General features: G+C 36.8%; 1 protein-coding gene across 18 annotated transcripts in view; it reads left to right on the top strand.

The window, feature by feature from the left end:
* Positions 1–13192, top strand: part of TENM3 (teneurin transmembrane protein 3) — a 696676-nt gene that overhangs the window by 596993 nt on the left and 86491 nt on the right. For all 18 annotated transcript variants that reach the window (XM_052683284.1, XM_052683286.1, XM_052683287.1 and 15 more), the window contains 2 exons: positions 3332–3454; positions 10791–11005. In XM_052683284.1, coding sequence (XP_052539244.1) covers positions 3332–3454; positions 10791–11005 — 338 coding nt within the window. The remainder of the gene's footprint in view (positions 1–3331; positions 3455–10790; positions 11006–13192) is intronic.

Here is a 13192-nt window from a genome sequence, read left to right on the forward strand (position 1 = left end):
TGACTGGCTGAGAAGAGAACAATTTAAAACCAAAACTAGAAGCAATGCATCGATAAAATAGAGCTTGAATTTGTCTTAATCAGTCAATTCACCTATTTTTTAAAAGTTAACATCTCTTAAGACAGTTGAGGTCTATGTCTTGATATCTGGATCCTGCACTGACTGGCATAATTTTTTCATGTTATTCCTTTTTGTTTGTAGTGAATGAGGCTTCCCTAAATTCCATAGAGCTCAATCAAAAAGGTGGTTGAATTATTTAGCATATTAGCACACGCTGTCAGTTTTGGATTGTCTTTAGAACTCTCAAGCAACATTTTTGGTTTGCATTAAAAATATTCTGTTAAGCAAAATTTGTGAAAGTGCTGCACGTATCAGCCTTTTCATTTTTATTAAATGCTGTTTACTGATCTTGGTTCTAGTTCAGTGTTAAAGTTGAGAGAAAAATGGTGTTTTGGTGAGATAACTGTTAGCATCTCTAACAGACAGCAATGGTGCAATGCACGTAGGCACAAGCGCAAAGAGAAGGTAATTGTCACTTACCTTGTAGTAACTATGTTTTGTTTTGAGATGTAATCAATACAGATCCCACAGTCCTTGCTTTTGAAGACTTCAAATTCCAGCTGTTTAGGATTATGAGGGAATGGCTAGAAGGTCATGTCAGGTCTTCCCCTTTTGACCTCCCAGCAGAGAATGAAGAAGTGCAGGGCACATATGTAGTACCAGCAGACAGAGCTGATAGTGGAGTTCTAAGCTCACATGATTGGTAAGGATGCACATCTAGAGAAACCTCTTTCAAAATAAACGTCACTTTTTTTTTTTTTTCCCTTGAAAATACAGGAAGCAAAGCATACCAAGTTTGAATCATATTTAACTATATTTTGTTTTTCGTTGCTGCCAGTGAACTAATATATCAGATAGCAGAATTTGATTCTTGGGATTTTGATGAAATATATTAAACAGATAAAATCATCAGATGATTAATAAACAAGAATTTCAGCTAAGGTGTGACTGAACTAATAATGGCTAATTTTAGGAATGTGCCAAGAATGGTGGTGGTTGGATTTATGTTCTAACAAGAGGTGGCAGGGGAAAAAAAAAAAAAGAAATAAGGTTTTAGGGTCACAGAAGATCCTACATTATCAGGCTTTGACAGGCAATTTAAAGTCTGAAAAGGAAGAGTAATACTAGAGTCAGAGACTTGGAACAAAGAGAATATGTCATGTCTACTAGGGATTTCAGTCTTTGAAGCATTCAGTAATTGGTCTTTGGGTGCAATCTGTTGTTTTGTTTTGTAGTGGTGAGGGGGGCAGATTAAGGCAAACACTTGGTGAAGATGGTCTTAATTCTGCAATGTTTGCTGTCTCTGTAACTAAACTACCACAGTAGTCTGTTTGTCTTAAGAGTTGCCATGGTTAATACAGAGAGACTGCAAGATTAGAGATGAAACTAAATAGGATGAAGAATTGCTTATCTGTAGGATAGAAGGAATGAATAACATCGACTATAGCAGTGATCTATTTCAGGGGCAGAAGAAGCAGAAGAAACAAGATGTAGTGAATCATCTTCCTTGTATGATACACTGATGGTCAAAATACATTAGCAGAGAAAAATTTTCCAGTGTATTTTTACTCCCTGGTAGTACTGAAAGATGATTCCACCTTTGGATATTGCTGCTGTTGTTGAATAAGTAAATTCAAATTATGCTGAAAGCAAATTAGAGTAATTATAATAAATTTCATTTTTAGTGGTATCATAGAGTCATTGGAAGAAAATGAAACAGACCATTAGATAGCAAGAAGTTTTAAATGTTGTGTGTATCTTTATCATTAAGATGATATTTTTCCCTATTTTTGCTCAAGTAGTTTAGCTGTGGGGTTCAGAATCACAGCATGGCTGAGATAGGCAGAACCTCTAAGTCTATCTATTCAAACCCTTGCTCAGGCAGAGCCTTTGGGCAGCCTATGCCTGTGCTCTGTCACCCACACAGAAGCGATGTCTGATGTTCAGAGAGAGCCTCCTGTGCTTCACTTTGTGCCCGCTGCCTCTGGTCCTGGCTCTGGGTGCCACTGAACAGAGCCTGGCTCTCTCCTCTCTGTGCTCTCCCTTCAGGTATTTATGGGCATTGATGAGATCCCCTTGAAACTCTACTTCTCTGGGCTGAGCTGGGCTAGCAGTCTACACCTGTCCTCGTAGTAAATGTGCTCTAGTGTCTTCATCATCTTTCTGGTCCTATATTGGACTCTCTACTGTGACTCTTGTATGGGGGGCCTGAAACTGAGTGCAGCACTCCAGGTGCTGCCTCACCAGCACTGTGTACAGTGGAAGGATCTCTTCCTTCAACTTGCTGGCAACACTTTGCCTCATGCAGCCAAGAACACCATTAGTCTTCCTTGTGGCAAGGGCACACTGCTGGTTTGTGTTCAACTTGGTGACCACTGGGATTCTCATGTGCTATTTTACAAAGTTGTCTTTCAGCTAAGCAGCCCCCAGCATGTACTGGTGCCTGGTGTTATTCCTCCTCAGGATTTGTTCATTAATCCCTGGTGGCATCAGGGTTCCCTGGTAGTTCCCCTAACACCATGGAAGATTGGCTCTGGCTTCTATAATCATCATAACTGAACATATTAACTTGATATCATCTTTTGATGAACGTGACTGTGGGGAATTAAGCACTTCAGAAACTACCTTACACATTTTCATTACCACAGCAACTAAGTACCCAGCATCTCCAGCTCTGCTCATGATTTTGGCTTTGTTCTATAGGCTAGCATGCAGGATGAGCACAAAGTTTAAAGTTAAACAGAGTGTTGTTAACAGAATGGAGTGTTAGTGTTTTAGGTTAGCCCTATAGTGTCCACAGAATCTTCCTTCCTCTTGTGTTGTTTTCCCTTTCTGACTAGCCAGAACAGATCCGTGCGCTGCAGAAATCATTTCGGTAGGTCACTTAGAAGCTTACTTAAATGATTTGTCTCTTTAGAATGATCAAAAATGACAGCAAAAAAAAAAAGAAAAGAGAAAAAGAGAAAGGGCATAATTACTGCCTACCCTTTTGAACATTGATTTGGGACCGGTAAAAGACTCAAAATGAGAATGGGAGAATGGTGAGCTTTTTGTCAGCTGCATTCACTGAAAGCACTGTATCATTAAAGGACAGTGGTAGTAATTGCTTAGTTGCCATTGCTAAGTTGAACTATTATTCTGTGAATGCTTGTTCCTGTAATTTAATTTTTTTAATGTATGACTTTTCCGCTGCAGAGCATGGAAAGCCATTATTTGTGCAATTTGTCTTTGTGGTTAAGAGCATCAAATAAACTGTATCCTTTACCACCAGCAATGCATCTGTTTGGCCTCAACTGGCAGCTGCAGCAAACTGAAAACGATACTTTTGAGAATGGAAAAGTGAATTCTGATACTGTGCCAACACATCCTGTAACAGTACCTGCTGGAGAAAATGGTAAGTGAAATGCACCAATTTCTTTCCTTCTGAAAGCATTTCCTTCTCTGAAAGCATTTTCTTTCTTTGTGTTTTCTTTACATCACCAGTTTTTAACGTTTTTTGTTTATTTGAAGTTCAGAGCCTTTGAGAATAATAGTAATTTGAAATAGCCATGCAGACACTAAGCAGGGGTTGTATTTCAACTGAGAACACCTGAACTAAACATGTGAACTGAACGATGAATCCTTGGTGGTAATCTTGATATAAATAGGAAATCTGGTTGTCAACCAAAATTTGTCTAGGGAATTTACATGCCCTGTTGGATGAGGACAGAAAGCATCTCATTGTGGTGAGATGGTGCTGAGGCTGGCCAGCGACTATCCTTCCTTTGGGACCCAGGCTGCAGAAATGGCCACAGCAAAGCCAGGGTCCCCGATGTGACAGGGCACTCTGTTTTATAAGGGGGATCTGATGCCATCTTTGTGAATGTCATTGAACTCCAGATTTTCAGACCAAAGCCTTGTTTGTGACAGAGGAACATAATCAGTCCATTTCTGAAGGGTTGGCACCACAAGAGGTTCTGCAGGGGAATTTGCATATTTTCAAAGGTTCTCATTAGTTGTGCGTAGGTTACTTGTAACCAAGGAGCTTCCTATAGCGTGATGACCTTGCTGTTAAATACTTCTTGTTCTTTTCTTTCTGTAGCCAATGAGGGTTTTTTCCTTTTTTTATTTCTCTCTGAAACATAGTAAGTCACTTTTAATATATTCATGTGTTTTCTCAAAATGTCTTACATATAATACTGAGCCTGAATCATGTATCCAATATATAAAATAAAATACAAAACTTTATATCCAATATATACAATAAAATAAAAAACAAAAAATAATTTTGTTGTAGGAGCTTTTAAAATACAAACCACATAACAGGATTATTTTTTATCGACCTTTTTCCATGTTGCCCTTTAAGATTCTCAAAACATTTAGGAGCCTATGCACTTTTGGCTAACAGAGGCTTTAAAATCAATAGTTTTTGAATGGAAAACTTGATTTAAATGGTTGATGAATGCGGTATTTGCTTCATTACAGAAAAATCCATTTTCCCTTTCACAAGGTAGAGCTGACCTCCTTACCGCTGAGGAGGAGGAGGCATCTGCCAGCACTTGACATCTTGAAAATTTTTCAAGTTATCACAGCTCCAAGTTATAGAAATAATACAGCTTGAATCATTCTTTCTGTCATCTTTTTAAACAGGTTAAACTTCTCTAGTAGGAGCTTTTCATTTCCTTTACCCTACTGCCTTTTTCTTGTACTTGGATATTCATTATCTCTTTCTGTGTTCTTACTTGTTTTGAATGAATAGTAAAAAGGTGCTGTACGGTTAATGAATATTGATGCTGAAATGGCAGCTCATCATTCTCTGGTCTTCAGCTCTGAGAAGCCAATGCATTTTTCTATTGTAAAATAATTTATTAATTGTTTTTAAAATATAAATTGTTTTTTTCCCCCTTGGTATTTTTTTTTTTTTTTAATAAATTAAAGCCTAATATACTTTGCCTCAGAAATAGAAGAAAATATCAAATATCAAATACGGTTTTTTTCCTTCTTTGCGTCCTTAAATACTGTCCAAGAATGGGGTTAATTTCATCTACTGCTAAAATGCTGTCCTCTGCATAATATAGTAAGTGGTCATTTATCAACACACGTCAATACTAAGCAACAGACGAACCAGAAAATACACACATTTTAAACCACAAAAGGAAAGTTAAGTAGAAGGTGTGGTGATGACTAGATAAGAAATTTAAGGAGGGAGCCCTCATACTATCGTGCTAGTTACAAGAAATTGTAAGGAAGAATTGCTAAAGCCTTGATTTTGATACCTCGGCCATTCATTTTTCATGAGTCTTATCTGAATTTGGAGTAGTCCAAAAAAGTGCTAGCTTGGGTCAGAAAATAGATAGTCCTCAGGTGAGTGGCTTGGATCCTAGATAGTTATTTGCCATTCAGAAGTGCAGATACTTTGTGTGATGAATTAGTAAAGCTTACATGTTAAAATGCATTCTTCTGACCTCTGGAGAAAGTTCAGCTGTGGTTTGCCTACAAATAGCTAGTCATAAACTGACAGTAAAAGCATGTGAAATCATCCTTGGATGCAAATAATTAGTTAAATGAAGCTTGAATGTCTGAACAAGCCTTCTCTTTTTTGTTTGTTGCTTTTGTGGATTGTTTTTTAGGTGGTGAGGGATTTTTGTTGTTGTTGTTTTTGTTGTTGCTATTGGTTGGTTTGTTTGTTTTTCTTTCCCTGTGCTTTCCTCTGTTCAAATAGTAAACTGCTGCCAATGTATCACTTGCTTATCTAGGCAGGCGTGATTCAGGGCTGCATAAGGTATCATAAGGATATGTATTTTCTATGAATAAGATGAATTTTAGAGGGCACTTCAGTTCAGGTTTTCCAAAGTACATTTTCAGCCATGCTTAATCACATCTCAGCACCTACTTGAGGTACCACGGTGCTTCACCTGGTTTTATAACCAGACAGCATAAAAGAAAGGTTAAGAAACACAGAACTGAAAATTTGTTTAGACACCATGTTCTAACACATGCTAACATTTCATACGTCACTGGCTTTCTTTATTTTTTTACATCCTACAAAATCAATGTGCAATTCAGAAATACCTTATAACATATGCTTAACTGTTGGCTTGTTTTTTGTTGTTGTTCTTTTCATTTTGCTTTAAATGCAAGGGAGAAAAAGGATATATGGGGAAAAGAGCATTTCTTCTGGCTTAATTCAGTGCAGTTTTGAGATTATACTCATTGAAATACATTATAGATACCAATAGATTTTGAGGGTTCTTTTTATTTATAGTGCAGAATGTTAATTAAACATGTAGTAACTTTTAATTGTTACGTTCATTTTTTTCTAAAATTGTAGTTCTGAATTTGTTTTTATGGAGGATTTTGATTTCATTTGTTGAAGTAGTTTTTGCAGACTATATATCAGTGTCTCACAGAAAGAAAAAAAAAACAACCTCTAAATACAAGGTTATTCAGTGGAGTAGGTGAATATGCTGTTGATTGTAAATCCATTCTTGCAACCTGATATTTTAATTAATACTGCTTACAAAGAATAGAAAATGATATTATGTGTGGCACTATAAAGCAATTATTGTTCAGCTTTTTCATGTTCTGATTATGCACTCATTTTTATTCTCTGGTGTAGATGCTCAGTTCTTTACAGAATATCTTGCACCAGTCTATAGAGTGTTTGCAAATAAGGAGGGAGAGTTTGGCTGCATGTAATTTTTGATATATTTCTGAACTATTTTTCTTGTACGTAAATTAAATTTTTTTTATTGCTTCAAATATTTCTTTAGATTAAGATTTTGTCTAGTCTCATACAGTAAGAACAGAATTTACAGATAATACATGTAACAAATATTTGATCTATTAATTAACCATTATACATCAGATTATCATTATATCTTGAGTATTTAATATGATGGTGCATACATCGTAAGTATGTGGTATAGCAAGTTATTTTGTAAATTTTTAGTAGATTTAGTAATATATTTGCTAATTTTGATGTAAATATTATTAACCTATAAATACTTAGGATATTTGCTATTATCTTTTGGAGAGGTGTTGGGAAGGTTTTGGAGGTAGAGAAGAAGTACTGTGAAACAGAAAATATTTAAGAGGAAAGCTATTTTAAAAGTGGATTTCATGTTTGTGCTGTTATGTCATTATGGAATTGTGTGAATGAATGTGACATTTCATATTTGGATTTAAAGCTTTGGATTTAAAGGTCTGTGTGAGAACTTTTATTACTTTAAAACATGAAAAGGAAATGTTGAAACTACTGACATTTTCTTGTGCCCGTTTCCCAGAAGGGAAAAGAACTGGTTAATGCCCCATTTTAAGGAAGACAGAAAGCTAGTGATAATTTTGAGAGGTAGTATGATGTTAAACAGGTATGTGGCAAAAGGGTGAAAGTATCTTGGTTTTGGTTAAGAAAATGGGGGCTGATAAGATCATTACCTGCTAAGGATATTTGCTGAAGCCCAGTGGTAGGCATTTCTAACATATTGGACAAAATGTGCGTTTGAAAAAGCACACTTGTTCAAGCTATCTAGTTCATCTTTTCAGTAGCAAGAGTTAGTTGTTTTTCATTTCCAATATACAAACAGTGGAAGTCACAGATCAATACTGCAAACAAGGGTTTATTGTTTAGTGATTACCAGGCACCAGCGTGTGAATTTATACAACCAAATGTGCATCAGTTTGAAGAGAGTGCTAAGAAACATTTAAATAAATTGCAATAATGTGTATGTTGTTCTGAAGGTAATGCCCACTATCTGTTTCCATGGAAACTACAAGAGATACAAAGAGCACAATAACACTGCATGATAGAGCATATTCTCAACTACAAAACACTATCTTTCAATATAATCACCACCATTAGCTATACATTTTCACTAGCATTGAAGAAGAGCTTGCATGCATGTTGTGCATGTAAGAATCTGCACTAGCCGAGGTGACCACTGTTTCACAACTGCTGTGATGCAGTCGTTGCTAGGAAAATGTTGCCCATGCAATCTGTCTTTCATTGATCCAAACAGAGGGAAGTCAGAAGACTATTTGATAGTGAAAATTCTCAACTACAGAACAGTATTTTTCAACGTAGTCACCACTGGTCACTCTGCATTTTTGTCAGAGTTGAAGAAGAGCATGCATGATGTTCTTGTAAAAATTTGCACCGATGGAGGTGACCCACTGTTGCTACCACCACTGCTAAAACGTACCACCTCACTGCCTCACTGTGCTTGTGTCTGCTGTTCGATCTCCATAAGCGTTCAGAAAGCGTCAATGAATGCTGATGAGTTCAAGTTTTTCCTCATGGAGGAATTTAGTGACATACCTTTGCTCCACTCACACTTTTATGTCAGACACCGTTTCATCAGACTACTCTGCTGCCATCTGTCACACAGCAGCAACATGTAATAGGATATTGGTGGGAAAGGTGCAATCTCTACTCCCTCCCACCAGCATCCACCTCTGATGTCATTTGCCAGCATACTAAAATAACAGACATTAATTTCAGAGCAGCCCTTGTAAATACAGGCCTGTCTTCTAGTAAAAGTATAAATATTGCGAAAGGTTAACTCCCAAGTTAGAAAAGCATCAGCCTGAAGAGAGTAAAAAAAATAAAATAAAATATAAAGTTTCTTCCAAGATCAGATATTTCACTGGTTCTTGAAAGCTGAGTGCTAATCAATATTATGCTCCTGTAAGTGAGATGTTTTCAGCAACTATGAGGGTATTGCGGTATAGCTTGCTGGTGTGATGAGCCCCCAATCCAGGCCTCTAAGTAGTGCTTCTGTGTCTGCTTAATTCAAAAGCAGCCTGTGTTCATCTTGGATGCAGAGAAAGTGGAGAGGATCAGTCTGTGACCTCACCTGGCATTTCAGATTTTAATCTAGTTGGGTTTTTTTTCCAGCCTAAATGTTTGCAAAAAGGTTGTGTCAGTTTGTTTCCTCAAATGATGAATAATGTAGAATTTGAACATAAAAGACAGGGCAGCAACAGAAGTGTTGTCAATTCTTTACAACGCTTGTACGCAAACAAGCTAGCATCATTTGAACGTGCTTATCACATTCAGATGCATTTCATTCAATCTTTATAACAGACTAGCTGCTGAATAAAGAAAATGAGTTGGTAAAAAAAAACCAGTGAGTTGTAAGGTTGTAACTACAATTCCATTTTTCTTTATACTGCTTTTACACAAGGCTCAACTTGATGAGCCAGCTACTTAGTTACTTACTTAGTCTGGAATTGATATGTGTTGACAGACAAGTTCTTTGGCAAAGCTTTGTTTAGGTCTGGTAGCACTGATTCTGCTGGGTTGTAGTAACCTTTGACTCTATCTTCAGGAGCACCTATGTGCCGCACATGGCACAGAGATCGTCCCTTGACACAGCTCTGGCCTTTGGCTTCACACAGGCTTTCATGCATACCTTACTAAGCCATCCTGAATTTGAAAGCTGGTGGTGGCAGTTCGTCTAAGCCGTTTTTATTAGTGTATCAGTTCTGTTTCCTGCAAATCTAGCAGGTGGGAAGATGCTTTCCCAACTCAGCCATAATCTTTGCCAGATTTTAAGGTCTGCGTATGTGAGAAGCCAAGTTGTCCCAGACTTGTGCTATCCATAGGATGTAGCCCAGCTCCCTGCAGTTATCAGCTTGGGTTGTGCAGTTCTGCCCTGTCCATTCGTTTCGCAGTGCATCACTGTGAGATCACAGAGTGAGGCAGATTGGATGATACCATTCTGTACCCAAGATGGAACACAGATGCATAGATATTTCTTGCCTTCACTTACCTGCTTGAAACAAAAAAAAAAAAAGTTTGCTGGGAATATGTAAAGTCTATGACTTATGCTCTTTTTTCGATAAGCCGTGACCCATAGCCTAGTTTTTTAATGTCAGCATTTGAAATTGTGAGTCCTTTACATGTTAAGATCTTTTGTGCTTCTTCTGGGCATTTCCAGATCACTGTCACTGGGTTCCTAAGGCTAACTGATAGTTGCATTAGTGCTTTTTAGGGGAAGATCATTAACACCCTTCCGTACTTTTTTCTTATTCCTCATGATTAAACCTTCAGATAAACACATTCTTGTAATATAGAACACAGTGGAAATAGCAGACTTCAACATGTTATTATGCATTTTATTCAGGAGACAGCAGTGTTGAAAAGGTGATACCAAGCTTGGGACTGAGGCCCAGGTAACCCAGGGGACAAATGTGCTATGGGGATCAAAGGTGTAAGGATGTAGACACAATGGAACACGAAACATTGCCTTTCTCTTTTGGGAGAAAAAAGAAACAAAACATAGTGAACTAAATCTGTTAAAATTGTGTACAAATGCAAATGTTTGATGTAGAAAAGACTGTTTCTGTTAGCTGTCTCGGCTAGTTCTGTTTGTTATTCTTAAAATCTGTCTACCTCATTTCTCTTTTCCTTACACTTTTTTAGAATGAGTCTTTATGCTGGAAAACTCTGTGTTTTTAAATACTTTGGTTAAAAAAAATATGTATATGTACGTATGTATTTAATATAAATCCCAAAGCAGTAAGGCTTGTGTTCAGGGAATTTAAAATGTTTTTACTTCGTAGATATTTGTGTTGTTTTTGCTTTTTTAGTTCTGAATCAGTGAATTCCCCGGGAACTTACATTCAGAAAGATTGTCAGGGAGCATTTTATCTGAGTTGCTTTTAAATATTTGACAGTTCATATGAAGGGTGACTGAGAACAAGAAAAGAATACTAATTTTTTCTCTCTTATTATTCTAACCTGTCAGGAAAATTAGGGGGATTTGCACAAGAAAACAACACTATAGATTCTGGAGAACTCGATATAGGCCGAAGAGCAATACAAGAAGTTCCCCCTGGGATTTTTTGGAGATCACAACTCTTTATTGATCAGCCACAATTTCTAAAATTCAATATATCCCTTCAGAAAGATGCATTGATTGGAGTATATGGCCGAAAAGGCTTACCACCATCACATACTCAGGTGAGAGCTGCTTCCATTAGAAGTAGGAGAAGTTACTGAAAACTGTGACTTTGGTTATTTTGTATCTTTTCCGTTTTGCTGATTTTTGGTTTTTACATATTGATCTCATGTGATGTACAAAACATTTATAATACTGCAAGTGATGGGATCTGAAATGTGCCATTGGGGAGAAGGGAAGATTCTTATTTATGAGCTGTCTGAATGCTGTGAGCAATGATGCTTTAGATATGGAGTTGTTTCATGCAGAATTTATATGTACTTTTAAAGATATGTTGACATTTGTTTTAAAACCTCAGTAAACTAATAGAGCTTCTTATGGCCATATGTATGGTCATGTGTGCCTAGCAGTGGCCACATTCGTCCAATTTGCAAGCAGGAAGAAAATAGTATTTTAAAGAAGCTTCAGTTTATTCTGCAAGAAAACGCTACAGTATTTATAGCTTGGTGTCTCACTAAATAAAAAAGTATGCAATATGTGTCTATGGTAATACAGTGAATCGGGGTTATAAAAGTGTCAGTTTTCACTAGGCATCTGAAGTGTCTTAAAACTTTGTTCTTGTCTGCCCCAGAAGGATTAGTCTGCTCACCCCTCAGGTTTGTGAAGAGACTTTTTACTGCACTTTATTATACTCATGCCTAGTAACAAAGAAACACTTTTCATCCATAGTTGTAGGAGAGTTGAAGCCTAAAAGAATGAATAGTCGTCTGGATTGGCAGGAGAAAGGGAGAAGCATTGTCTGAAAAGGCATTTTAGAATCAATTGTATTCAGATTTTATTTGTAAGATTTAAGACCCTCCAAGTTCGGATTTCTTTCAGCTCACTATTAGTCCAAGTGCTAGCTCTGAACCATTGTTCCACTTGAAAAGAGAATTGAGCTCATGCACTTCTACACCATTTATGGAATTATGTAATATCTTACTGATTATTATTTTTTACCTTCATAAGATTGCCTATAGGCAGAGTTGGAATGAAGCCTGACTGATTATGCCATATGCACAGTCACAACATTAAATTCCTAACTATAAGATTTAATTTCTTTACTTGATCCTTATTTTTAATTCTGATGTACGTGCTGTTATACTACCAAAATTCGTTCCTTTTTTTTTTTTTGGCATAAATTCTTAAAAAACATAGAATTATTCCTAATTGTATGACGTTTTTAGCAGGTACTGTCTCATGTAGATGTGAAATTTAGTTGAGAACTGTGGAAGACGAGATAGGATCAGCAAAGGAGTTTCATTCTATTAAATGCTATTAAAATCACAGAATGCTACATTAGACTTTGTTTTTGGTTTAGTTTCCATCAAACAACAAACAATTTATTGAAGGCAGAAAAAGAACTTAAGTTTATTTAAAAATGATTAAATGGATTCTCTTCAAACATTCACAAATGAACACTTACCCCTAGGCTGACAACTAGCACAAGACATTCTAGCTCAAAGAAAATTGACTCAGGAAATTATCAGCCATTGGTCATAGGGGTTTGGAATACAAATGCCATCCTGATGATGATAATAATAGCAGAAGCTAAGGAAATACATGTGTGGCAAGGATGAATAAAATTGAAGAAGCTAATTGGGACTATGCATTTAGAAAAAAAAGATTATACAATTAGATATGAGTATAAAAAATGATCTTTACTTGACTCCTTATCCTTGCAAAAGATTGAAACTGAGGTGTCCTATAACCAAAAACTTTGGAAAAGGAGATAACCAAATCTATTTCCCATCATCTGTGTCACACAGACCCCTTTCCCTTTGAATTCCTAGTGTGCAGGTGTTATCCATGTTCACCTATGGTACAATGGAAAGAATCGCACACAAATCCTTCCTGTACGTCTTCTGTAGTTTCTGTGAATTTTGGGTATGTTGTTCCCAGGATACAGGTGAAGTTCTGTATTTGTCTAGTATATAACTAGAGCATTTTTCACAAACTATTTGACTCTTGATATCTTGAAGAATTAGGCATGCTTACTTATCAGTGCCCTGGTGAACTTGTAGGGCTGCTAGAGATTCCCTAGAGTGAAGGCTTTATCAGAATGTTTATATGGCCTGACCCCAGTCATGTCTGGTTAAGGAGCCTGAGATAACTAGATGGATAAGATGGAGGGGGCAGGGTGAAATGTTTCTCTGCAGTTTAGACCTTTTTGCAACAAAACAAAGTCTTAATCACTATCAAATGAAACG

This window comes from Tympanuchus pallidicinctus, unplaced genomic scaffold (genome assembly GCF_026119805.1).
Source record: "Tympanuchus pallidicinctus isolate F22 unplaced genomic scaffold, pur_lepc_1.0 scaffold2, whole genome shotgun sequence".
Taxonomy (NCBI): domain Eukaryota; kingdom Metazoa; phylum Chordata; class Aves; order Galliformes; family Phasianidae; genus Tympanuchus; species Tympanuchus pallidicinctus.